Raw genomic sequence first — 27,325 nt, 5'->3', positions numbered from 1 at the left:
GATGCCAAATTGTTGATTAATCTACAAGTGGGTGGCTTTATAATACAAAAGAAAACTTTAAAAAATCTTACTTGGTTCAATAGATATAAGACAATTTTGACGCCAAGTCACTTGTGTTCCGATAAATTCTCATTTTGCACTGAAGGGTTAAAGATAGAAGTTTGGGTCAAATTGTGGACTAATCTATAGGTGAGCACCTGCATATTGCAAAAACAAACACTTTACCGTTTACTTTGGTTCAAGAGATATACACAGTAATAAGTTTGTTGCGAACTACTGCCGACTAAACCGATTATTGTGTATATCTCTTGAACCAAACACAATTAAATTTTTTTTTGTTGCAGCATTCAGCTACTCACTTACAGATTAAGCCGCCATTTGATTCAGTGCTCTATCACTAATGGTTTAGGCGCTAAATGCATTAATCGGTTTTTCGATTAATACTGTCCTTCTCTTGAACCCTTTATGATGGAACCTTCAGTCGACTTGATTTTTAATTTAAAAGTGGGTATATATGGAACACAAAATTTAAGTTTAGAAAATCCTGCTTGGTACTAGAGATATAGGGCAAAATAAGTGTTGGGTAATTTGTGCACCGCTAAATTCCAATTTTCGGCTTGAAGGGTTAATGATGGAACTGTATAACAGATTGTGGATTAGTCTACAGGTAGGTATATTATTGCAAAAACAAAAATTTTGTCATTTGGTTTGCTTTAAGAGATATACACATAAATCGGTATCTCTTGAACCACGCAATATTTTCCAAACTCTTTCTTGTTTTTCATTTGCACACTGACCGACCGATTTTCCTAGTTTACTAGGCGACCATTTATATAGCAAGTAGCTGGGAGCATTGCTAAAACCACAGTGACCGCACTGGCATCTCTGCACTGGAATGGGAACAATTAACAGTTTAATTGCCACTGTACTGTGGTTTATGGCTACGATAAGATAATCTGTGCTTAAAACTTTTGTCCCTCTGTACCAATTGCCATGTTGTAGTCGTGGTCTCTCTGTATCAGTTGCTTTTGTTGCAGCATCGCTGGGCAAAGATGTTCCGCGTGAGAAAAGAGATATAGAAATGATTAGAAAATATAAAATCTCGTTTTGTTAAAAAAATTATTGAGGTCATAAAATCTTATAGTTTATTTATTGTGTCTATCTATTGCGTCCGACTTATGTATATACTCGTTCGTACTAAACTAAACTTAGATATGACAACGGTCAAACAAATTAACTTAAACTAATACTTATTATTATGTTCTGATTTCTTTGTCTTATGTCTTTATCGAACATAAATGCATTTTAAAAATGTCTTCATCATACTTTTACTCATATAGACTACTTGTATAAAAATAAACAACAAAAAACATACAACATATATATTTAAAATGTTATTGTCCAATTTCTAAAACTTTAAACTATATTAGTTTAACTTTTACTGGTAAAACTTTCAGCTTCGCTCAACAGTCTATTCCAAACTCTTTAGCTCAGCTCGAGTATTTCTCTCTCAACTCTTTACGCAATATTTTTCCCGTCGGACTTTTCGGCACTTCTTTCAGGAAAATAATACCACCATCCAGTTTTTTATATTCCGCCACACGATCGGCCACGTAGTCATAGATCTCCTCCTCTGTAGCTTGCATACCGTCGCGCAGCACGACAATGGCGCGCGGTAGTTCACCCGCAAAATTGTCTGGTTTGGGAATAACAGCAGCCTCAAGTATCTTTGGATGATCACGCAGTATAGCCTCCAATTCAGCGGGTGGTACTTGGAAGCCTTTCACTTTTATTAACTCTTTAATACGATCGGTAATGTAGAAGAAGCCATTATCGTCATAGTGCGCAACATCGCCAGTGCGCAACCAGCCATTTGAATAGAAAATTTCTGCATTCGCCTTGTCGTTATTGAGGTAGCCCAACATAACTTGCGGACCACGTACGCAAAGCTCACCGGAGGTATTGGGACCCAATCCTTTCTCGCTACTGCAATCCATGGCGACGATCTTAGCCTCGGTGTTGGATGTTGGTACGCCTGCAGATGCATAGCTGGTAATATTTGCTGGTACCATAATGACGAGTGGTGAAGTTTCGGTCATGCCATATCCCTGCAGGAATTTCGTTTTAGGGAATCTGCAATTAAAATGAAATGAAAACATTTGAAGAAACTAAATAACGGTCTATTAACCACTCACTTTTTCAAGAACCGCTCGATGTCACTCTCAGCAAACGGCGCTGCGCCAATTAAGACATGTGTCAGCGCGGGTGCCAGCTCCTGCGTCAACTTGGAATAGTTTATCATGAAAAGAGCTAAGAAAAATTGCTTGTGTTAAAATAAGAGTTTGCTCTTTCATGTTGCATGACTTACCTATAGGTGGCACGACATTCAATAACGTCGCCTTATAATCGATCAACGCCTTACACAGATCATCTGGACGGAATTGCGGCATCGTAACCAATTTACAGCCCATAGCTAATTTCGATAGCATAATAACATTCAGCCCATAAATATGGAAGAAGGGCAGTATGCCTGGTATGACTTCTTGTCTACCAGAAAGTCTCAGACCCAGGCCAACCTCGAGCTGTTCGGCATTAATCGTGAGATTGTTGTGTGAGAGTTGCACACCTTTTGGCATGCCGGTTGTGCCTGAAGAGAATGGCAAGAATGCCGTGCTATTCGGATCGATATCGTAGACCTTAAGATGTGCGTAGTCAACGCCTTGTGGTTTGATGAGCTCGAAGAAATCAACAGCACCTGACGGAAGCTCTTCATTTGCTTGGAAGCGTATTACAGCGATTGGTAAATCTTTTTGACATAACTTGCAAGCTTCTTTGACAGCACCATAGCCGATACTGGTAGTGACAACAAATTTGCTATTGCTGATCTCAAGTTGGCGACTTATTTCCTCTAAACGAGATGGAATGGAAATAGAAAATAAAATTAAGCTTTTAAGAAAAGTTATTTTTAATTAAAAATAAATATGAGAATTGATTGAGCTTTGTTAAAAAGTACAAATCGGTTGGAATCCTCAAAACTCTCACTGTTTTTCCGTTTCCCAAGGGGAGGCCAAACACTTTCGCGTAGTTTATGTCCGAATCATCTACACGCAGTCAGAAAAATATTTTTGTGAGTTATCAGCAACCTCACTTTTCCCTTATCCTATGTACAACTGTGGATAGGAGTTGGCTGACTGGTAAAATAGATAGTTTCTGTTCTATGCTAGTGCTTTTAATATCCCACACAATAGGGCATGTTTAATTGAAGTATCATATTGTGTTTGGCAATAAGAACTGTGACTACCCTAAGAACTGCCAGACATGAGCAGTAAGGGCTTAAGCCTCTTCTCTGCAGTAAGTTCCTTGGCATGAGCATTGCTACTACGTCGTGGCCTACAAATTTGCTGTCTTTAGTCTTCCAAATGGTGATCTCCTCCGCCCGTTTGAAGACAACGAAAAATGCACTGATCGATTTTAGGGTTTGTAGCTTTCGTGTGATTCGCCGTTTGGCTTTCTCTACCGTCGGGTGCATGATGCATGCTAGAGATATACGCCGCCGATAAACGCCGCCGCCGCCGCCGATTTTGGTCGTTTTTCGCACGCCGCCGCCGAATGTCAAAAATATCGGCGTGGCGGCGCGGCGTTCGGCGCGTTACTATATTTTCTACTCGTTTAAGACTGTTTAGGCCATTTATTGTTCATGTCGAAAATTGGTCGGATATGGTCGAAAGTGGTATCAACGGATGCACATCACTGCCAGTTAAAAGAAACTAATAGCGAAATTTAACTCTTTATAACTATTCAAAAGTTATTTAAAATAACAGGCGCTTTCGATGTAAACTCAACACGGACTTTCCATCACCCAATTCAGCAAGTTATTAAAACAAAATACTAAAAGAAAATTTATATAATAAATTTATATGCTCACTTTGCATAATTCAAATAAAATGACCCAAGGCGAAAATGTTTTTAAATTGTCCTCAAGAATAAGCGAAATCAGTGATGCAAAATCCTTTAGTAGGTTCTAGGGGTATTAACACTCCTTTGAAATTATTCTTACCTCATACTTAAGTTGAGGATATATGTACTTATGAGAAGGGTTTGAAAAATCACTAAGTCTTGCATTCAAACATCTGCTGTTTATTTGCGAAGCTATACAATAGCGTATGAAATGTTAATTTTGATTTTCACCCTTCATCCTTCAACACCCAAGTCTCCCGGTTGGACATTTCCTAAATTTGGCGGCCCTATCCAAAACTAATCCCTTGGAGGGAATCACATTGATTATAGCCTATCAACCAAGTTTAAATATCACCTACACGTTACGGCTCCTTTTACAATTGTGAATACGTAGGCACATATATCTACCAGGTGAGGCTTTGTCCTTCGCAAGAACACTCAAAGTGGTGAAGCAAAAGCTTTCCCAAGCCAGTGGAACTAATGACCGTGTGTGATACTACCCTAACGTAGTGGACAGTCGAACAAGTCATCCATAATGAGCTTTTATATCATAAGGCCGGAAAACAGCAGTTAACATCTTTCAACTTAAAATCGGTCGACTTTCATTCTAAATTTGATTTAACGAAGACTATTGAAATCAATGTTGTGAACACAAACGTCTGCAATCTTTGGTCTACATTTTAAAAATTTTATCCAGGGTCCTTGTAAAATTTTAATTATGTAGATGCGCCGAGGATTATACGGATTTTCACCCATGACGCAATGACATCCACTTAGACTGCTTATGATTTCGAGGGCGGCATCTTTGGCCGAATAGTCACTTCCTAACGTTTCAAAGTGTAGCTCGGCATCATAGCGCGACAAAAGCATCCGTTGGAAAGTCTTCGGAGCAACACCTAGAGCTTCTAGGAAAGTGACGTCGACGAAGGTATGAGTTCGAAGTCGCAGTCCTATAGCTTCTGTACTGGCATATGGTGTGAGGAGGCGTGGTAGCGACTGGTGGTAGGGATTCCTACTGTTCGCACATCGGAAATTTTAGCTCTTAAAAACAGCCGAAAAAACTGGAGGCTCCCTGTGCCACGACAGTCATGAGTATTAATAGACCATTCATAGCAACCCTAAGTCGCCTTTATGCGTGACCGCCAAGGAGCCACAAATGATTTAAAGAAATTGTGTTCGCGACGATTATTAGGAGTTAACCCTAGGTGAAACTACGCTTTGCACGAGATATACAGGCAAAAGTGTGACTATTTTATGTATCTCTATTTCTTTTCAGCAGACGCAGCAGTACCAATTTTAAAGACCGGGGTTAGGTTCGAAGCCTCTCTGGAGCATGCGAACGAGGGACAATCCCTTCGCAAGGAGCTACTCCTGAAAATTTTTGAACGGTCTGCGAGATTTTGATGCAAAAACCCCGGATCTCTCCGAAATGGCCAACACGTTGATTTCCTTAAATACATATAAACAAAACCTTTCCTAAATATTATTTTTTTAAATAGACAAATCAAGCTTTTAAAGTAAGAAAACCGGCGTACGCTTACGCCGCCGCCGCCGGTATATAATAGAGCTTACGCCGCCGCCGTCGATAAAGTGATCGGCGTAAACCTCTAATGCATGCCAACCAGCATCTCTACAAGTGACAGAATGTTATTGCGACATGATCATCGTATTTCATAAAGCTTTTCTAAGACCAAAGAATTTCTGTGCCCATGTTGGTCTATATTCTCAGATGGAGCGAGAATATGCGAAAAGAATATTTTAGGCATATGGTCCAGACGGGTTGTTTTGGAAAAGAATAATATATTTATATAAACATATTCAGTCAAAGGTTTCGAAGTAATAAAAAAAGTTCAGTTAAAGAAGCGTTTCGAAGTAGGAGCACAGTCGACTTCTACAGCACATCCTTAACGGAGGGCTATAGGTTATAATAAATTGTTTTTCTTAAATCATTTTGCTGTTCATATTTTGAAGTGACGTACTTAAGGATATCACAAATCACTATTTAAAAAGGCCCTTTACTTCGTCGTATGTTGTCTTTGAGGCATCCTTCTCGTAGTCTACGGAAAAGCCTTTAGGTTGCCTAGCTATGTATATATTTAGGAATTTGCTCTAAGCGGAACTGCGTTGGTTTTTGTAATAGGAAACGTTAAGTCTACAAACTCCAAGGTTCCATATTTACCTACCCACTACTGTATTTGATCGATCGACCGATATTTATGCATTAATGCAGTTGCCTTGACGGCCGTACAATGAACCTGTCGTACATAATATCAATAAAAATGAATGAAATGGCGCTAGAAAGAATGCATAAATACGAGTATATAGTTAAATATGGGCACAGCGCCAGAAACAAGTGTCAATTACGTAAGTTAAGCAAGGCTCAACCTAATGCCGGTGCATTGAAAGTGCAATACGTAAGTAGTAAGAATGAGTTCCGAACTGTATTCCCCTTTATTTATGCCTGAAATTGAGAAATAATTGATTGCTCTATTGACGTTACGTTTGATACTACAACGACCCAGTAGACACTTTTATAACCAACGAACCATCGCGGTTGTCAACAGGCCACAACAAAACATAACTTGGCAAGCTACGATACTATTCTGAAATCTCCAAACAAAAAAGGAGATTGATTTCGACATGACTCAATTTCAAATTCTTTATATGATCTTATAGGCAATATTTTGCAACGAATTTTTCCAAGTCGTCCACATCCGATAACGGAGAGGAGCGGAGGAGACATTTTGGGCTGCCCATGCTAGTATTACCTTTGGTTTATGTAGTGAAGCGCTAAATGTGTAGGTGAAAGAAGAAGTTATTCCTACCATCGAAATGTCGGCAGCTTTAAAAAAAATTGATTCCGATTCCAACTTTGAATAGTGAAATTTTATTGGGAAAAGTATTTCCCTTTGATGGATGACATCGAAGTCAGTGGGAAAAAGGTTTACCAGATTCCTTTTTTTTAATTTAGTAATGCAACACAAGCGTTCGACCGATTACTGGGGAAGGAGAATAAGTTAGGAATACGTAGGTAATTATTTTCTACAACTAACCTGCTGTATAAATTGGATTTATTGTAGTGATCGATAGCCCAGCCTCCAAGGCGCCCAACACAGCTATCGGATACTCCGGTAAATTTGGTAGGCATACCGCAGCTATATCTCTTAGTCCGAGCTTGAATTTGGTTTGTAAGCGAACGGCCAGAGCAGCGCTGTGGTCACGTAATTGAGCGTAAGTATATTGGCGGCCACTTACAATGCAAACCTGTAAGAATAAAAGAAGAGCAAATAATTTAGAAACAATAACGAAATTAAGAAAATTTTATAGCAAACAAAATTAAGTGTTCGACTTTTTTGGAAATATTTGTTGTATGTGTAATAAAAAAGAGGGCGCAATGCATAGACATTTATTAGACCCTGCAAAACTGTCTTTTCTTCCCTTAAAACAACAAGCTGATTTGAACGACATACTCAATGTATTAGAAATTTACTAAGCTACTTACATATGCACAGCCAAATCAGCCTGACCTAAATGTGCATAACGTATGCCTGAGTACTACGGGCCACTCAGCGTTCTTGCTGACCACGCAGACATGGTCGCTGCGATGCTAGCTAGAGTCTCTTTCTGCAATACATTCCGTTAAGCTAGCAAATGCGCTATTTCAGTGATGTAAAAGGCCAGCAGAGCTTCAACTCTTAAATCTGAGCTATATGAATTCAAATTAATTAAACAAAGGCAATGGCTATTTTAAAACCAATTACGACTGAACTAGATAGGAACGCGTACGAAATATCTGCAAGGGGGTACAATTTCCACTGCGTAGGACATCACAATTTTAAAGGTGTCAGTTGAAAGCACTGCGAGACAATAGAATTAGAGCTGGTACCGTTTCTTAATGAGATAATTCCGCGCTAGTTCGGAACAAGTGCGATTCATTGCAGCACACGAATTCGTAAAATAAATTAAAACAAGTAAAAACGGGACTGACTTCATACCTTTCATGAATGGGGCTGAACAAAAATCTTATCCCGCTCGTAATCTCCGAATAATCGGATGTATAAGATAAGAAATATATAGTGAACAGATCTACATAACTTAACGATTTTTAAGATAAATATAAAATAAAAAATAGGTAGGTAATCTGTGTGAGGATGCAAAGCTTCACGTTTTTTGTGGTTTGCATGTAAAAACTATGACTACGAATTACGTATTTCAAAAATATATGACGTAAACGTAACTATTTGATGAAATTTGTTGAATTTTGAAGCTTCTAGCCGTAAAAAGGGGGCAAAAATTAGAGTTTATATGGGGTATATAATATATATACCACCGATCTCTATGATTTTTTCAGACAACAATATATGCTATATACGTAAGCAATCGGTGAAATTTGAAGCTTATAGCTGTTAAAATGGGGTAGAAATTGCGAAAAGTTTCTTATCTGAACAATCGGTTGTATGAGATATATACTATATATACAACCGATCTCTATGATTTTTTCAGACAACAATATATGCTATATACGTAAGTATTCGGTGAAATTTGAAGCTTTTAGCTGTTAAAATGGGGCTAAAATTTTCGAAAATATATATATATATATATACTATATATATATACAATATATACCACCATATATATACTATATATACCACCGATCTTTATAATTTTTTCAGACAACAATATATGCTATATACGTAAGCATTCGTTGAAATTTGAAGCCTCTAGCTCTTAAAATAGGGCAGTAATTACGAAAAGTTCCTTTTCTGAACAATCGGTTGTGGGGGATATATACTATATATACGACCGATTTCATCAATTTTTTCAGGCAACAATGGGTGCAATATACGAAAGTATATGGTGAAGTTTGAAGCTTCAATCTGTTAAATTGGGTAAGACATTACAAAAATCCTCTTTTTCTGAAAAATCGGTTGTATGGAGGATATATGCTATAGTGGTCCGATCCGGTCGGTTCCGACAAATGTCTAATCGGACACCCAAATACACCCGCTCACCAAATTTTATCAAGATATCTCAAAAATTGAGGGACTAGTTTGCATACAAACAGACAGACGGACAGACGGACATGGCTAAATCAACTCAGCTCTTCAACCTGATTATTTCGGTATACTTAATGGTGGGTCTATCTATTTTCCTTTAAGCACTTACAATTTTCGGTTTCGTGACGAAATTAATATACCATTTCATTTTCATGAAAGGTATAATAATCTCAGGACATCGATGCTTTATTTCTCATACCAAATTGGCTACCTAACTTAAGCCTATGAACATTTCGGCAGCTTAACAGTTGCCTAACGATCGGTGGAGTCCTTGCTGCCTTTACCATGAAAACGATACACATTTTAACGAACCACGAGTATGGAATGAACACACATGCTTACCGGCGAGATTTTATGTAAACTAACTGACAAATCGTCTTATCGTTTACACACGAATTATCCACCAATCTTGCTCATTGCGAATGAGGTGCCTAAGACCTTATTCACTTAGAGAGAGCAAAGAGTCCCACTTTTTGAAATTGGTCAACCATAATTTTAATGCTCAGTCTTGAAATCTAGCTGACCTCATAATAGTCATAATTTAGATTAGCACAACTCTTTCCATTCTCAAGTTAGACTTTGAATGCTTTATTGAAAAATAGTTTTTTAGCATATAATTTGTACACATCATTTGTTGTTGCAAAAAATTTGTTTGTTAAAAATTCATTAACATAATAATGCAAACAAAATATGAGACAGAGACAATAAACTTGAAATATTGCGCTGCTTTTGTTTTGTTTTGGTTGACTTTTTGCACTCTTTTTGTAATTTTTGTTTTTCAATATCAGTCCAAAGTTCAGGGGATCAGCGTACAAAGTCTAGAGATCTACAGACATTTCGACATAAATTTGTTTTGCGGGTGGTTATGTTTGTATAATCAGGTGCACGCTCACCGTGCAGAAATTTGATAGCGGGAGCGAAACCAATAAGCGTGAAATGCACTCTAAACATACACCAACCAGAAATACATATAACAAGTAAGAATGGGACTGTCTTCGCTTGAGGTGCCGGCACTAAAAATTTTATGTATATGAAAGTGTTGTAGATTTTATGGTATATCTAAGCACCCAGGCCACAGAGTAAATAAAAAAAAGCATAAATGTAACGCGGGATAACCTCCGAAAAGATTTTAGACCGAGCTTCTCTTCCAATTTGCGTCGTACTCCTTTTAATTTTTTCTATAAATTGGCGGGACGGGACCTACATGTTTTATGCCGCCTCGGGATAGCATCTGCAAGCCAGATGAGTTTTCACTGAGAAGCTTTTCATGTCAGAAATACACTCGGATTGTTTGCCAAGTCACTGCCGAGGGGTGACCCCGCTTTAAAACACTTTCTTCTAACTGAAAAAACTTGTTTATAAAATTTTGATGTTGCTTTGTCCGGAGCGTGACGATCTTCAGCAGCTTAAACTGTTAAACTCTTTTAAACCGTTATTTCAAAAAAAAAAAATATCTTACGAAATTGCTGGCAAATCAGAGGCCTAGGGATCACGGAAATATGTGTCATTTTTCTAAACTATAAAAAAATGCTCAAATCGTTCACTGAAGAATGTATTTTATAAAAATATCACACCCTTATATATACCCTAAAAAAAATTAAATTAAATACAATAAACCTGCACCGACATTTATTTAGCTGAACAGCACACACAAATGTGTAAAATATTTAAAATAATCTTAAATAAATAAAAGATAATGGGAAATTAAGCAATTAACTATTGCAATTGCAATTCATTTTATAATTTATTTACTTTAAATGCTTATATTTTAATATTAACTGCCGGTTACATATATACATACATTCATACAAAAGCACTTTTAAGTCACTATTAACTAAAACAAACAATACAAATTTTACTTATGGGAATAACTCCTGCGTACATATGTACATATGTATGTTAGTACATATTAGTTGCGCATATGGGGCATTCCATGACATTTTGAAATATAGATTTCCCTGAAAGTCAGACATATTAAAGTTTTCTTTACTTAAATTTTATTTCTATTTTCTTTCAGCCAAAACGGCAATGTGACTTGGAAAATTTCTGGTTTTTTGTCTACATAACATTTTTAATAAATTTTTGTAATTGTACAGGATCAACTTCAAACAAATATTTATATGCTACTAGAGTACTCGTCAGACTTTATTCTGTCCCAAAATTGTTTTTCTTATATTAAAAAATTTAGCCTTACTTCCTATCACATTCTCTTCGGTGCAGTGAAATAACTCCCAAATGAAATAACTCCCATGAAATAACTTGTAACGTAGCGTTACAATAACGTAACCACCCCCTGTATTTCCTTATTCACTTAAACCTGAACCTCCCTGTACTCATTTTTCTATAGCATATTCAACAACCACTAAATTGCAAACCAATAGCGTAGCCAACAACCACTAAAATAGCAAACCAATGAAAAACACAATAACGGAGCGTTGAATTCTCAACCAGTTTGTGTCACCACCCATATAAACACCGAATTTGCATTTTTGCAATTCATTCCTCGCAGGTGAGCCAGCGGGAGTGGTTGTCCTTTTAAAGACAAAATTGCCACTCCTGCTAGCCAGCTGAGTGGAAGGGGCGCTGTCATGGCGCGGGTCACCCTCCACCCAGGTAAGGACGAGCGGGGCGGATGCCTTTGTGCTATTGCCACCCGCCGCCCCCCCCCCCTGGGTGTTGAGCGGCCCGACGCCTTGATGACTATGTCACCCCTCCCCCTCAGCTCTGGCTTCGGCCAGCTGAGTGGAAGGGGCGCTGTCATGGCGCGGGTCACCCTTCACCCAGGTAAGGACGAGCGGGGCGGATGCCTTTGTGCTATTTCCACCCGTCGCCCCCCAGGGTGTTGAGCGGCCCGACGCCCTGAAGACTACATAACCCCCTCCCCCTCAGCTCTGGCTTCGGCTAGTTGAGTGGAAGGGGAGCCGTCATGGCACGGGTCACCCTTCACCCGGGTAAGGACGAGCGGGGCGGATGCCTTTGTGCTATTGCCACCCGTCGCCCCTTGGGTGTTGAGCGGCCCGACGCCTTAATGACTATACCCCCCCTCCCCCTCAACTCTGGGTTCGGCCGTGAGTCGATGCGTGCGCATAAGGGGCTACCGTTGTGCCGTTAGGGTGCACTTCCCCTCCGCGCACGGATCGATCCACGGTATATCGGCTGGTACAGCCCCGCCCCTCTTACGCACCTTCTATAAGCGTGCAACTAGGGAGGCGGGGGTGTCCAGCAGTGAAACCAGCACTAACGAGTCCTCGCAGTCTCTTCCGCAGGCGACTGACCCCGCGACTACCACAGCTGCCGAAGAAGAGCGACTAGACGGATCCCGTTGAAGCCGGCCGACCAATACCAGCCCGTTGGTAAGCCTATCCGACCCCGCCCGGAACACGCAGCCGCTGTCCAGGTAGACCCCGCCGCCGGCCCATCTCCCCTCTCACCACGGCCCTGGTACGCGCTCCGTAGCCCACCGCCGCTGCCGCCGCATCGTCGCCCCTCTGGTGCCGCCGCTGCTACGACGACCGTTGGCCGCTCGCCATCCTACCGCCGTTAGGCCGCTGCATCCGTCACGCCGCTGCTACGACGACCGTTGGCCGTTCGCCATCCTACCGCCGTTGAGCCGCTGCATCCGTCACGCCGCTGCTACAACGACCGTTGGCCGCACGCCATCCTACCGCGGTTAAGCCGCTGCGCCCCTCACGTCGCTGCTACAACGACCGTTGGCCGCTCGCCATCCTATCGCCGTTAAGCCGCTGCATCACCGTCCATCCAGTTCGCTGGTGCCGTCACTTCGTCTATACCGCTACACCCATCCGTCCGCTAATACTGTCCGCCGTCCAGCCACTGCGCTCATACTACTGTACCAATCCGTCCGCTAATACTGTCCGCCGTCCGGCCGCCGCGCTGATCCCGCCGCTGCTCCCGGACAACCGTACCATCCCGCCCGCTACTGCACCGCCGCTTAACAACCGTACCGAGCTCTCCGCTACTACTACGCCTATTAGCCACCGCCTCCATCTTTGTACGGAAAGCTGCCGTCCGCCTAATATCCCCAGCCGTGTGTGCGTGTGTTCGTAACACATAAATATCGTGTATTTATTCAGTAGGGGTTTGTGGGACCTTTACTCGACTCTGGATTGACTGAGTGTTACCCCAGCCTTAGACAAAACCCACCTCATAAATGGCGCCCGATCAGGGACCCTCCTCCGCAGATGACCGTGGAAAAACAACTACAACCACCACCAACACTGCCGGGGCGGGTTCAACGAACACATCGCTAGAAACAACACACACACAGGCTCCGGAAGGCACGCTGCTGAACACCGACTCGCTCAATTGGATCTACCTACTTAGGAAGGAGAAGCTGATCGAGGAGTGTAAGGAACACCGAATCGACGTGGAAGGCCAAACCGTAGCCGAGCTGCGTCGCGCACTGAGTACTTACGTGCGAGCGAAACGCGCTGGGAAATCCAGTGAAGACCTGTTGAAAGAGCTGGAACGAGAAGTGAACGAGGAAGAGGGGAAGTTCGCTACGCTACCCCAGCCAACAACAAAGCCGATCCCTTCAATCCAGATCCACAGCCCACAGCCGCACGGAGGAAAGGGAGAGAACGCATTACCAAAACGAGACGAAATGAGCGACGGTGAACTTATGAATACCGTTCGCCGCTGGGACTTGCACTTTTCGGGGGAGGAGTCACTGCACGAATTTCTTGAGAGGATAGAGGAGCTTGCCGAATGCTACCGCATCCCCGTCGACCGACTCCTCCCAACACTGCCGGAGCTTCTACGTGGGAAAGCACTGCAATGGTACCGCGTCCGTAAGCAACACATACACCGCTGGAGCGAACTGCGGAGGGAGGTGCAAAATTTTTTTCTACCTAAGCGACACATACGACATTTGGAAGAGGCCATCCGACAACGCAAACAGCAAGGCCGAGAGAAGGCCAAGGACTACATCCTCGCACTGGAAACGCTGATCCGCCAACACCCGACGATGTGCGAAGAGAATCACCTCGAACGGATCTATGATGGTCTACGCGTGGAATACCGCCTTTTCGTCAAACGCAGCGAGTTTAGGACGATCGAGGAGCTCCTGGAGCTAACGGAAGAGTATGAGCTGTTAAGAGGCGAGGAAGCGAAACAGGGAAAAATGGTGGCCCACAGCCTATACCACCTACCCATGGAATACGACAGCAAAGAGTGCTGTTGGCGCTGCAAGGAACGCGGACACCACCGCTTCCAATGTAAGGGCCCCTGGAGGAAGTTCTGCTCCCGGTGTGGCCAAGAAAACATCCTCTCCAGGGACTGCCCATGCCCTCCGACTAGCCCAAGTACCGAGAACGCATCCCGAACGCCGGCCAACGCTATTAAAGGAAGCCGCCAAGCACCGTACGTCCGACCAGAGAAGCCGAAGGAACCACCCGCCAGCAAATCAACCGCAAAAACACAAGTAGATGGCCGATTCTATATACCAGTGGTCATCGAGGACATGAGCGTGCGCGCACTAGTGGACACCGGCGCCACCCTATCCTATGTAGATGACACCGTACGGAAACACCTAGAAAAGAACAACATCAAGGCGCGCCCCAACAAGCGAAGCATCCAGCTGGCAGACCAAACGTGTGTATTTACCTCGAACTCTTACCCGGCAAGGATTGTGTATCAAGGACGAGCCACAGACGCGATGCTGTCCGTTATCCCAAACTTGGCCGAACAGATAATCCTCGGAATGGACTTCCTAAGACAGAGGGGAATCATCCTCACGCTGGATGGTCAGCCGCTAGAGGCCACCGTGACCAAGAGAGCACCCGAACTGGATACGCTATGTGCATTGACGAGCCGAGAACACCTGAGCGACGAACAAAACACGGAACTGGGAAACTTCCTGGCGCATCACCAAAAACGGTTTGGCGAAATCATCGGACCAAGCACTGCAGCCGAGCATACGACTCGTCTCAAACACAACCGACCGCTGAAGCAACGATACTACCCCCGCAACCCGGCCATGCAACAAGTCATCAACGAAGAGGTAGACGAGCTATTAGCAGGAGGAAGGATAGAACCATCGCGAAGCGCGTACAGCTCGCCAATCGTGCTAGTCCGCAAAAAACAGGGCACGTGGAGGATGTGCATCGATTACCGTCAACTCAACGCCGCCAGCGAACCAGACGCTTACCCGTTGCCGCAAATTGGAGCCATTCTCGACCAGCTGAAAGAGGCGAAATTCATCTCGACCATTGACTTGAAGAACGGCTACTGGCAAATCCCGCTCGCCAGAGCATCCCGACCATACACCGCATTTACAGTTCCTGGCAGAGGGTTGTTCCAGTGGAAAGTCATGCCATTTGGCCTACACTCTGCTTCGGCTACCTTTCAACGCGCTCTGGATTCGATACTTGGACCCGAACTCCAACCAAAAGTTTTCGCCTACCTGGAAGGTATCATCGTATTGGGAGATACCTTCGCAGAACACTTGGCGATCTTGAGGGAAGTGTTCGAGCGCCTACAAAGACACAGGATGCAAGTAAACTTCGAAAAATGCAGCTTCGTCCAGCAACAACTCCATTACCTAGGACATATCATCAGTTCGAAAGGAATTCACACCGATCCAGCAAAAGTATCCGCTGTACAGGAGATGCCCGCACCGAAAACGCTCAAAGAGCTCCGCCGTTTTCTTGGACTCGCGTCATGGTACCGCCGCTTCGTGGCAGACTTCTCTACGCTCGCCGCGCCGCTTAACCAACTGCTGAAAAAGGGACAAGTCTGGAAATTGGAGGCGCAACAAAATCACGCTTTCAAAGCTCTCAAGGATAAGCTCTCCAGCGCGCCAATACTTTGTTGTCCGGACTTCTCTCGACCGTTTTTTCTCCAGACCGACGCGAGCGGAGAGGGCCTGGGCGTCGTGCTCTTTCAACGCCATTCCGACCACGAGAATGTAGTAGCCTACGCCAGCCGAAGCCTAACCCAGCTGGAAAAACGATACTCGGCCACCGAACAGGAATGCCTCGCCGTGCTATGGGGTATCCGTAAGATGAGACCGTACCTGGAGGGGTATCACTTCACCGTCATCACCGACCACCACTCACTAAAATGGCTGCACTCACTCCAAAACCCCTCTGGACGTCTGGCAAGATGGGCACTGGAATTGCAACAATATAATTTCGAGATAGAATACCGAAAAGGAGCACAGAACGTGGTAGCCGACGCACTCTCCCGCTGCCCGCTACAACACGCTGATGAGGACATTTTGTACACCATAACCAACGGAACAAACGACTGGCACGAGGGGAAAGCAAGACAGGTGCGGGAAAAACCTCGAGCACATCCAGATTACCAGATCGTCGATAACCGACTCTTCCGCCACATTTCCCCGAGAAATCAACTGTCGCGGTCACCGCAATGGAAGCTGTGCATCCCAGCCGACCGACGAAAGGACGTACTACAGGAAGTCCACGACGCCGCCGCCGCCGGACATCTCGGGGTGAAGAAGACGCTTAAGAGAGCACAACAGAACTATTACTGGCCCGGGATGTTCCGCGATGTCCTCAAACACGTACGGAAGTGTATCAGATGCGCAGAATACAAAGTCGAGCAAAGACGCCCAGCAGGATTGATGGCAACCATGCAATTATCACGACCGTGGGAAATAGTAACCGCTGACTTCGTAGGGCCACTACCCCGTTCCAAGCAAGGAAATACTTGCCTCCTTGTTATGGTGGACAAATTCTCCAAGTGGGTGGAGTTGATCCCAGTGCGCCAAGCGACAACGGCAAGCGTAATCAAAGCACTCCAAGAAAGAGTCATATACCGATTTGGCTGCCCGAAAACCTTCCTCACAGACAATGGCAAACAATTCGTTGGGAAGGTATTAGCAACGTTTTTAAAGGACCACCGCATCGACCACAAGTTTACGGCAGCCTACGCCCCGCACGAAAACCCCACCGAGCGAACCAACCGAGTCGTGAAAACCATGATGGCTCAGCGATGCAAGGACGACCACCGCACCTGGGACCAGGAGATACCGCAAATAGCATTCGCGATAAACACGGCCAGCCACGAATCTACAACAGCATCAGCAGCAGAAATCAACTTCGGTAGAGACCTTACACCACCGCAGCAAGTGCGCACGGAGGGAGCAGTACCAGCAGAGCCACCAACCGTACCACCGTCCATCACTAAGTTGTGGGACGAGATAAAAGGGCACCTAGCCAAAGCTTCAAAGCAACAGAAAAAACACTACGACTTACGCAGACGGCAATGGAAGCCACGTATAGGCGAGCAGGTGATGAAAAGGGACCACCCACTCTCATCCGCGGCAGACAAATTCGCCCAGAAGTTAGCACCAAAATTTTCCGACCCGTACTTGGTGATGGAATACGTTTCGACGAACACGGTAAAATTAGGCCACCCAGAGCAACCAAAGCGACAACGTGCACATGCGCACTTGCAAGACTTAAAGCCGTACAAATCATAAACAACCCGTTTACCTCTTCATTGCGTGAACCAGACCGTCCAATATGAGTCGAAAACACCGGCAACACATACCACCGGACTCACCACAACCAATACGGCCGTGGCGCCCACCGTTTGAGGCAACATTATGGCCGGCGAACAAGCCAAAAATCCAAAATATACAAATTTTTCACGGCCCACCAATCTACGACCACCTAATGGCCATCAGGGCACAGGAGTTGGCACCAGAGAGAGGAAAAGCCGATCCGCACGCAAAACAGGTGCCCACAGAAAAGGCAATAAATGAACGACCGGACCCAGAGGAGTCTATTAAAGAAATTACGCCAAAGCAACAAAAACGGGGCGACACCGAACACAACCAAACAGAGAAAAAAAACATCATACGAAGAGGGTGACCCTGATCCCGAACAGTTCTTCAGAGAACTGAAATTAAAGCGCTCGAACCACAAGGACAGGAAGAGCTATACGTTCCGCTGGAAAACCAAGCGGGTCAAGGTAAAAATGATAGACAAAACACAGGCGACAGTTTCACTGATGGGGAGAAAAAGGGTGGTACCAATCGAATAAGACACGAAGAGAGGAGGCCGAAATATATATCTTTTCTTTATATACACTTATACCATTTACAAAACTGTTAGACTTAAGACATAAATGAATTGTGAATTATGTTGCAAATAATAAGAAAAAAAAAAAATATATACTACAAAAACAACAACAAAAAAAAAAAAAAAAACTAATAACAACCAATATATATATATACATATATCTACATAATATTATACAGGGAACAAGAGAAGTACGACAACGGATACAGTTTAGTACGACTCCATCCCCGACAAAAAAAAAAAAAAAAAAAAAATTGGAAAATGAAAGATAAATTTTTTTTTTTTTAAAAACAATACTTTTTGCCATTAAAACCTGAAATGTTAACATTAACTCTGTTATATATATAAGTGGAATGACTCTGTATATTTTTGAAAAAAAGCAATAATAATTTTTAAATAAAGTGCTTCGCCCACACGCACACCGGCATAACACCTAGGCCACGCCTGGAGATCCATCTATCCCCCACCGCAGCTTTCCGTCAACCGAAGTGGGAGGGGGACTGTAACGTAGCGTTACAATAACGTAACCACCCCCTGTATTTCCTTATTCACTTAAACCTGAACCTCCCTGTACTCATTTTTCTATAGCATATTCAACAACCACTAAATTGCAAACCAATAGCGTAGCCAACAACCACTAAAATAGCAAACCAATGAAAAACACAATAACGGAGCGTTGAATTCTCAACCAGTTTGTGTCACCACCCACATAAACACTGAATTTGCATTTTTGCAATTCAGTCCTCGCAGGTGAGCCAGCGGGAGTGGTTGTCCTTTTAAAGACAAAATTGCCACTCCTGCTAGCCAGCTGAGTGGAAGGGGCGCTGTCATGGCGCGGGTCACCCTTCACCCAGGTAAGGACGAGCGGGGCGGATGCCTTTGTGCTATTGCCACCCGTCGCCCCCCTGGGTGTTGAGCGGCCCGACGCCCTAAAGACTACATAACCCCCTCCCCCTCAGCTCTGGCTTCGGCTAGTTGAGTGGAAGGGGAGCCGTCATGGCACGGGTCACCCTTCACCCGGGTAAGGACGAGCGGGGCGGATGCCTTTGTGCTATTGCCACCCGTCGCCCCCCTGGGTGTTGAGCGGCCCGACGCCTTAATGACTATACCCCCCCTGCCCCTCAACTCTGGGTTCGGCCGTGAGTCGATGCGTGCGCATAAGGGGCTACCGTTGTGCCGTTAGGGTGCACTTCCCCTCCGCGCACGGATCGATCCACGGTATATCGGCTGGTACAGCCCCGCCCCTCTTACGCACCTTCTATAAGCGTGCAACTAGGGAGGCGGGGGTGTCCAGCAGTGAAACCAGCACTAACGAGTCCTCGCAGTCTCTTCCGCAGGTGACTGACCCCGCGAATACCACAGCTGCCGAAGAAGAGCGACTAGACGGATCCCGTTGAAGCCGGCCGACCAATACCAGCCCGTTGGTACGCCTATCCGACCCCGCCCGGAACATGCAGCCGCTGTCCAGGTAAACCCCGCCGCCGGCCCATCTCCCCTCTCACCACGGCCCTGGTACGCGCTCCGTAGCCCACCGCCGCTGCCGCCGCATCGTCGCCCCTCTGGTGCCGCCGCTGCTACGACGACCGTTGGCCGCTCGCCATCCTACCGCCGTTAGGCCGCTGCATCCGTCACGCCGCTGCTACGACGACCGTTGGCCATTCGCCATCCTACCGCCGTTGAGCCGCTGCATCCGTCACGCCGCTGCTACAACGACCGTTGGCCGCACGCCATCCTACCGCCGTTAAGCCGCTGCGCCCGTCACGTCGCTGCTACAACGACCGTTGGCCGCTCGCCATCCTATCGCCGTTAAGCCGCTGCATCACCGTCCATCCAGTTCGCTGGTGCCGTCACTTCGTCTATACCGCTACACCCATCCGTCCGCTAATACTGTCCGCCGTCCAGCCACTGCGCTCATACTACTGTACCAATCCGTCCGCTAATACTGTCCGCCGTCCGGCCGCCGGCCTGATCCCGCCGCTGCTCCCGGACAACCGTACCATCCCGCCCGCTACTGCACCGCCGCTTAACAACCGTACCGACCTCTCCGCTACTACTACGCCTATTAGCCACCGCCTCCATCTTTGTACGGAAAGCTGCCGTCCGCCTAATATCCCCAGCCGTGTGTGCGTGTGTTCGTAACACATAAATATCGTGTATTTATTCAGTAGGGGTTTGTGGGACCTTTACTCGACTCTGGATTGACTGAGTGTTACCCCAGCCTTAGACAAAACCCACCTCATAAACTCCCAATGAAATACTTACTTTACTTACCCAATGAAATAAGTCCCAATAAAAATGAAATAACTCCCAAAGAAGGAAATGAAATAACTCCCAATGAAATAAGTCCCAATAAAAATGAAATAACTCCCAACTTTAATAAATGAAATAACTCCCAAAGGAAATGAAATAACTCCCAATGAAATAAGTCCCAATAAAAATGAAATAACTCCCAACTTTAATAAATGAAATAACTCCCAAAGGAAATGAAATAACTCCCAATGAAATAAGTCCCAATAAAAATGAAATAACTCCCAACTTTAATAAATGAAATAACTCCCAAAGAAGGAAATGAAATAACTCCCAATGAAATAAGTCCCAATAAAAATGAAATAACTCCCAAAGAAGGAAATGAAATAACTCCCAATATTTGCCAGTTATTTCATAATGAAACCACAAGTCCAAAAAAAAAAATGAAATTACTCCCAAATGAAATAAGTCCCAAAAAAATTAAATAAATCCCGAATCAAAATTTGAAATGGTATCTTTATACTAGGGGGACTCATGTAACCGTATAAATGCCTTATAAAGTGTGTAAACGTATAAATTTATCTAGTGCGTAAACGAGCTGTCAAATTTTGTATGAAAAATCATTTACACAATTTGTATAAATTTACGCGCACATTTCATTGTGTAAACGCGATAAACTCGAAGGAATGCAACCTTGCAGACATTACAGCAGGCATTTTCATAAGAAATCTCCAACATCAGCAAGTAAAGGCGTTTTAGTTTTGATTTTTCACTTAATATTGGTATTTTTTAAATTGTATAACAGTCAAAAAAATTGTGTTTGGCAATAATACAGCTGATAATAATCAAGTTTATCAAGAGTATTGCTAGGTGCGTTCATATAACCACGTGTGTAAATGGACATCATTTTACACCTTATAAGTTTATATGCTTTCATGAGTCCCCCTACTATATAATCAGTTACAATGAGATTTTAAAAATACAGCAAACTATTATGTACATATGTAAAAGTTACAATTACAAGAAAACTTGAATAGTGTCGTCGAAGTAAACGTAATTTATTTTAAAAAATCGTATTTTTTTATGAAATTAACATAATTTATTAAAAATAAAAAATAAAAGGAACAAGTCTGCGCAGAACACCTTTCTGCATAGGCAGCCTTCGGCCGCGCTTACAAATAATAACGTTGGGCTACGCCATGCCAAGTCCGGGTGTGTGGTATAACCGTGGCTACCGCCACGGTGATATCCTTCTACGCAGAAGGGTGTACTACGCAGAATTACTGTGCATCGTGCGATTTTTTATTCCAAATTTTCTTTTTTTTGTAAAATAAATAGAAACTCCCTGAGAACCTATGTGCAAAATTTCAAAGTTCATACCCTTTGGTTTACGAATAAAACCAATTGGTAACTTAATGTATAGCCGTCCCATGAAACTGGTAGAAGAACGTCAAAGTTTGATAAAATTGTATTTTTAAGAAAATGAAATAACTCACAACAAAAATGAAATAACTCTCAATGCCTGAATTGCAAACAATGAAGTAAGTCCCAATAAAAATGAAATAACTCCCAATCTCAAAAATTATGAAATAACTCCCAAAGAAATTTTATTGGGGATTACTTCATTTGGGAGTTATTTCATTATGAAATAAATACCAGCAAAAATTATGAAATAAGTCCCAATGAATTGGGCGCTATTTCATAATGAAATAAGTCGCAATTTGTATGGAAAATATTTGGGAGTTATTTCATTTTTTTGTTGGGAGTTATTTCACTGCACCATTCTCTTCTATTTACATTTATTTTGACAATAGCTCGTCAAATTTTCGAAAGAAATGTTCCTCAAATAATAAGCTGGTTAAGGAAATATGCCTGTATCAAATTTCAAGGAAATCGCAACATAAATGAGAAAAATAAGGTAGAAAACGGACAAAGTTTAGTGAATCTAAAGCATCGTTAAACCTATAACACACACATCAAACTTCATAAAAAGCGGTTCAGTCATTTCGGAGGAGTACAGTCACAAACACACGTAAAGAAGTAGTAATAGTTTTTGTTCAACTTTAATTAAAACCAGTTTTTATTATACTGGATGGAAGAATAAAAAAAATTTTAAAATCAATGTTTAAATTTTTTTTCAACTGAAAAAAAAACAAGTAAAGGTGTCTAAGTTCGGGTGTAACTGAACATTATATACTCAGCGTGAGCTTCAATTGTACATTTCATTTCATATAAATTACTTTTCTACATAACACGTGGCACCGCCCGTTTAAAAAAATATCTCCCCATTTCCTCTTACAATAAAACTTGATAAGTGAAATATCATTGATTCAAAACAATTTTTTGCTAAGTTATAACTTATTGTTTTCGTCTACGAGCGTTTTAAAAATCTTTCATATAAAAGTGGGCGTGGTCTTTAACCGATCTGCAATTTAATGTTATAATTCAATTTAGAAAGTAAAATTCTATTGATACAAAGATTTTTTTCGCTAAGATATAGCTTATTATTTTCATCTACGACCCTTTCAAATATTTTTTATATAAAAGTGGGCGTGGTCTTTAACCGATCTCGTCCATTCTTTCTAGAAATATTTCCTGCTATAGGGAAAATTTGTGTACTAAATTTTATTACGATCCGTTAATTTTTCTTCGAGTTATGGCTCCCGAAACATAGAAAATTGCTTAGTCATAAAAGGGCGGTGTCACGCCCATTTTTTTAAATTTGAAGTTTTTCCTATTTACTGTTATAACTGCACTTGGGAAATGAAATACCATTGATATAAAGCTCCTTTTTGCAAAGATATAGCTTATTTTATTCGTCCACGGCCTTTTAAAAATCTTTTATATAAAAGTGGGCGTGGTCCTTAACCGATTTCGTAAATTTTTCTTCAAGGAATTCCTTATAGTAAAGGCAACCTTTCTGCCACATTTTGTTACGATAGGTATAACGATTTTTGATTTATGATTAATAATATTTGTAAAATTGATTTTATCAGTCCACAAGTCAAATTTCAACATTCTAGGTGTATTGTTTACTAAATAATCAGGTTTTTGTGTTTTCCAAAATGATATATATGTATATAAAAAGTGGGCGCGGTTATCATCAGATTTCGCTCATTTTAAACACAAATCTATTCTGGATCCAGATAAGCTCGTGTACCAAATTTGGTGAAGATATCTCAATTTTTACTCAAGCTATCGTCTTAACGGGCAGACGGACGGACGGACATGGCTCAATCAAATTTTTTTTTCGATACTGATAATTTTGATATATGGAAGTCTATATCTATCTCGATTCCTTTATACCTGTACAACCAACCGTTATCCAATCAAAGTTAATATACTCTGTGTGTAAAGCACTCTGAGTATAAAAATATAAATAAAATTGTAATGAGCAGGGTTGTTCAAACATTTTTATATTGAAGTGCAAATCACCATGCATATAGAAAATTTTATGTACACTGAAAGTTTTTTAAATTGAAAAAAAAGAAAAAAATTATTTTAAATTTTTAAAGAAAAATTTGAATTAAAATTTTGCTCAGTACATACTACAATATTTTAAAAAAATTTTTTGTTGTCAAGTTGTTAGTGTAAATTTCAATATCACACCGAAGTGCCTTGGCTTCATATAGAAGTGCTGTTTCTTTGCACTTGCATATGAAATTCAGGCACTTTTATATCAATCGAATTTATATGTGAGGGCATATGGAAGTGCTATGCAATTTTTTTTATTCAACGTGTGCATTTGTATCTTCCTTCAGCGCAAAACAAAAACAAAAGTGCTCTAAGTGTAACGGGGTTGAGCAGCTCTGGTAATGAGTAACATAGAAGGAACAAATTTTAAAGCCTAAAATGAGCCTATACTTTGCTGCAGGCCCTAAGTATGCTGAATGTAAGCCCAATGCCAAGTTTTGTCAAACGGCTCGATTCAAGATTCTGACTGATCTTGAAATTTCAACAGCAAATTTCATAGATTCAAGACATAAAACATCATTTACAGTGAGAGTAACTTTGGTTGAAAGTGAGTAGTCTTTCAAGTTGCATAAAATTCGTCCCTCAATTAAGTTATTGTACTTCAGAAATTATCTCATATGTTTATCGCTGCGATAGCGAACCTAAATCTAGACCATCACTCTTGCTATTTGATGTCATTATCTAATCTAATAAATTTGTATGACATTGGTTTGGTTTGGTTAGCTATTTTTAGCTCTGTGCGTCTGGCGGATGCTGTAACTGAATCATTATGTAAAAGTTCACTGTAGACATGTAATAGCAATAACTCTTCTGAAAAATGATGTATTCAATTAGGGACACGATATCGAATGCAAAGTATCGATGGGGTTACTCATATCAAGTATCGCTCTACAAGTATCGGATACCCGATATTATCGAATTGAAAAGACTCGATATGAAAGACACAAATGCGATGCGGAACTCTTTAAAGCAACGCGAATATAAAGCATTTTTGAAAAAATATTTGCATAGATAGGGATTTTTTGATCCATTAGTTGATATGGGGCGATCTTCTATTCAGTCGCCAATATGCAGCTTCCTACAATTTAATTTTCCTACAGGGTATTACAATAAATTGTATGAATTTGTTTAAATGGAAATGTTAGCGAAACTTTTCATTTATATCACTTCTACCGTTAAGTGAATGTGCACACCAGAACACAAAAGAGGAATGCAACCTTTATTGGAGCAATTAGTATGTGGAAATGGCTGATTTTGATTGCTTGTTCGTAATATTTATTGCAATAGGCTATGGAAAATAACATTTTGTATAGCTCAAACAAAAGTATTGACTTGGTAAAAAATAAAAATAAAAATATACTATACTTTTATAAATGTGTGATAGGCTAAATAAAGCAAATAAATTATCTAATTTCTAATTCTTATACCAACTTAGTTATCATTTTGAAAAAACACCAACAATTCTGAACATCTTGCTAGGTACTCTTTGGTTTATTGGCCATCATTTTCAAATCTTATCAGACAATAAAGTTATTTACTTTGCAACGTTCCCAGTACGTTTAAAGTCCACACTGTAATCAAACTAAAAATAAAAATAGCCATAAATGAGTTAAATTTGTCGCTTTATCACCTTTGATTGAAGATTATTTTATTTTGTTTTGATTTTAAAGCAAGAAAGACGTTTAGGCTTTTTCCCCAAATCATATAAAGAACTCAGTAAGTAAATTCCAAGGAGGAATAAAACATTAGACAAAAACATGAATGTATCTGAAAAGCTTTGAAAAGCACTAAGCTTTCTAAACCTTTTTAAATCACATTAAGCAAATGTTTGTTTCAGCTTTTCTTTATATCTTTAGCTAATCTTATTTTCTTATCAGACCGTATATTGCAGTAACCTCGCACGGGCTTATGCTTTTGAATGCAAGATAATGTATTTTGTTTCTCCAAACAGCCACATGCCATCTTCTGTCTGCGTATGACATTGGAAACGGGCGACTATCTGAAGATGTTAAGAAAAGCGTAAGATTACGAGCAACACTTAGGTGGCAAGAACAGTGGGAAGGGCGCTAGAGCTTCACGTAAGTTCGAGCTATGGCGGAATAGTACCAGTGGAAGCACGGCAAACTGAACTACCACAGAACAGTATTTATATACGAATCAGTGGTGATTAAATCGCCTTTGCACCCCGTGACGTTCTGCCTCTCCCACAACTCTAATATAGTTTTATCGAAAGCTATCAAGTAGTAAAATGTACCACATTGAAGGCGTAGTTTTAAGTTTTCATTGAAAACAAGGAGAATCACATACCATAGCTGTTCACGAAAGCTTTTCGGGAGCTTGAATACAGCCTTAGTACAATAAAACAAAGCAATTTGAATAACTAATTAATTCTTTGATAAAAAATTGGTTTGAAAAAAACAAAAAGAAAAAACAAAAAAAAATTGACGACAAAATGCATATTGGAGAAAATATTTTGTTTATTTAAAAAAGAAATATATATAAAAAAATAGATAAAAAAATATTTAAAAAAGCACTTTGAAAAACTAACTTTAATAAAAACAAATTATTTAAAAAAATTAAATTCCATATCTAAAAAATAAATCTTCAAGTTTCAAAAAAGGTAACATGATTTTATTTTAGTGAATAAATCCAATATTCAAGCAGAAATTCTTAAAACTTTTATGTGAAGTTCAATTATCTTAATAAAGAAGTTGATATGATAAAAAACATTGGAACAAAAAAAAAAAAAAATATACTACTAAAAAAAAATAATTAAATAAAAGTTATTAAAAAAATATCTGGAAATTTTGTTTGAGTTAAAAGGTTTTAATGAAAAAATTGTAACAAAAAATTCAGAAAAGTAAATTTTCACAAAAAAAACAGAATTTTCCTTACTTCTTCCTTTACTTACCGTCGCTATTTCATTTTCATAATTTTTAAAGTCTCGCCAAATATATTTGTCCACTGTTAGGTTGATTGGCTCTACGGGATCAAAGGGTGATTGCTTCATGTAACCCTCTTCATCACTATAAATTAGAAATCTATCGGTCTGGCTAATGCCCTTTGCCGAGGGTTCCGCGGTAGTTGCAGTGTTCAAACGTCGGGCGCTGGGGGCAACTGCCGCCATGGAAGACTGAACGGGTTGCGCAAAAAGAACGGAGCGTACCAAATGACGAAGCATTTTTTTATTTATTTATTTAAAAATTAGCAATATTTAATTATGCCAAAGTATAATTCTTTCTAAGGTAAATTTGAGCTCTTGAAATCACTTCACAAGTTCACTTAAAACAATTTCATTAAATATGCTAGTTAAATCTCGTCTTTTCACACAATTTATCTATTAGTTTTTATTTTTTAGTATTTATTTATTCAGTTGATTCTAATTTTAACACTTTCTTGTGACAAAACGCGTCTGCAGTCGTTGATTGTCGCCGCAGAACTGTTCGATCGTGGGTTGTCTGCAGTTCTCTTTACTCTAGGCCGTTTTGTGAAGTTTTGCTGCGTTCTAATTGCGCTTGC

At 41.3% G+C, this 27,325-nt stretch overlaps 1 protein-coding gene across 1 annotated transcript; it reads right to left on the bottom strand.

Annotated features, from left to right (window-relative positions):
- Positions 1-1,131: 1,131 nt before the first annotated feature.
- pdgy (pudgy) lies at positions 1,132-27,325 on the bottom strand. The gene is made up of 5 exons (XM_067779545.1): positions 26,718-27,325; positions 7,011-7,221; positions 2,369-2,908; positions 2,196-2,310; positions 1,132-2,133 (listed from the first exon to the last, which is right to left on the bottom strand). The coding sequence occupies exons 1-5, from the start codon at positions 26,985-26,987 to the stop codon at positions 1,491-1,493; spliced, it is 1,779 nt and encodes a 592-aa protein (XP_067635646.1). The 5' UTR covers positions 26,988-27,325; the 3' UTR covers positions 1,132-1,490.

This window comes from Eurosta solidaginis, chromosome 4, assembly GCF_040869045.1.
Source record: "Eurosta solidaginis isolate ZX-2024a chromosome 4, ASM4086904v1, whole genome shotgun sequence".
Classification (NCBI taxonomy): Eukaryota; Metazoa; Arthropoda; class Insecta; order Diptera; family Tephritidae; genus Eurosta; species Eurosta solidaginis.
Note: the sequence above shows the minus strand (reverse complement) of the source record. Positions and strands in the feature narration are given on the sequence as shown.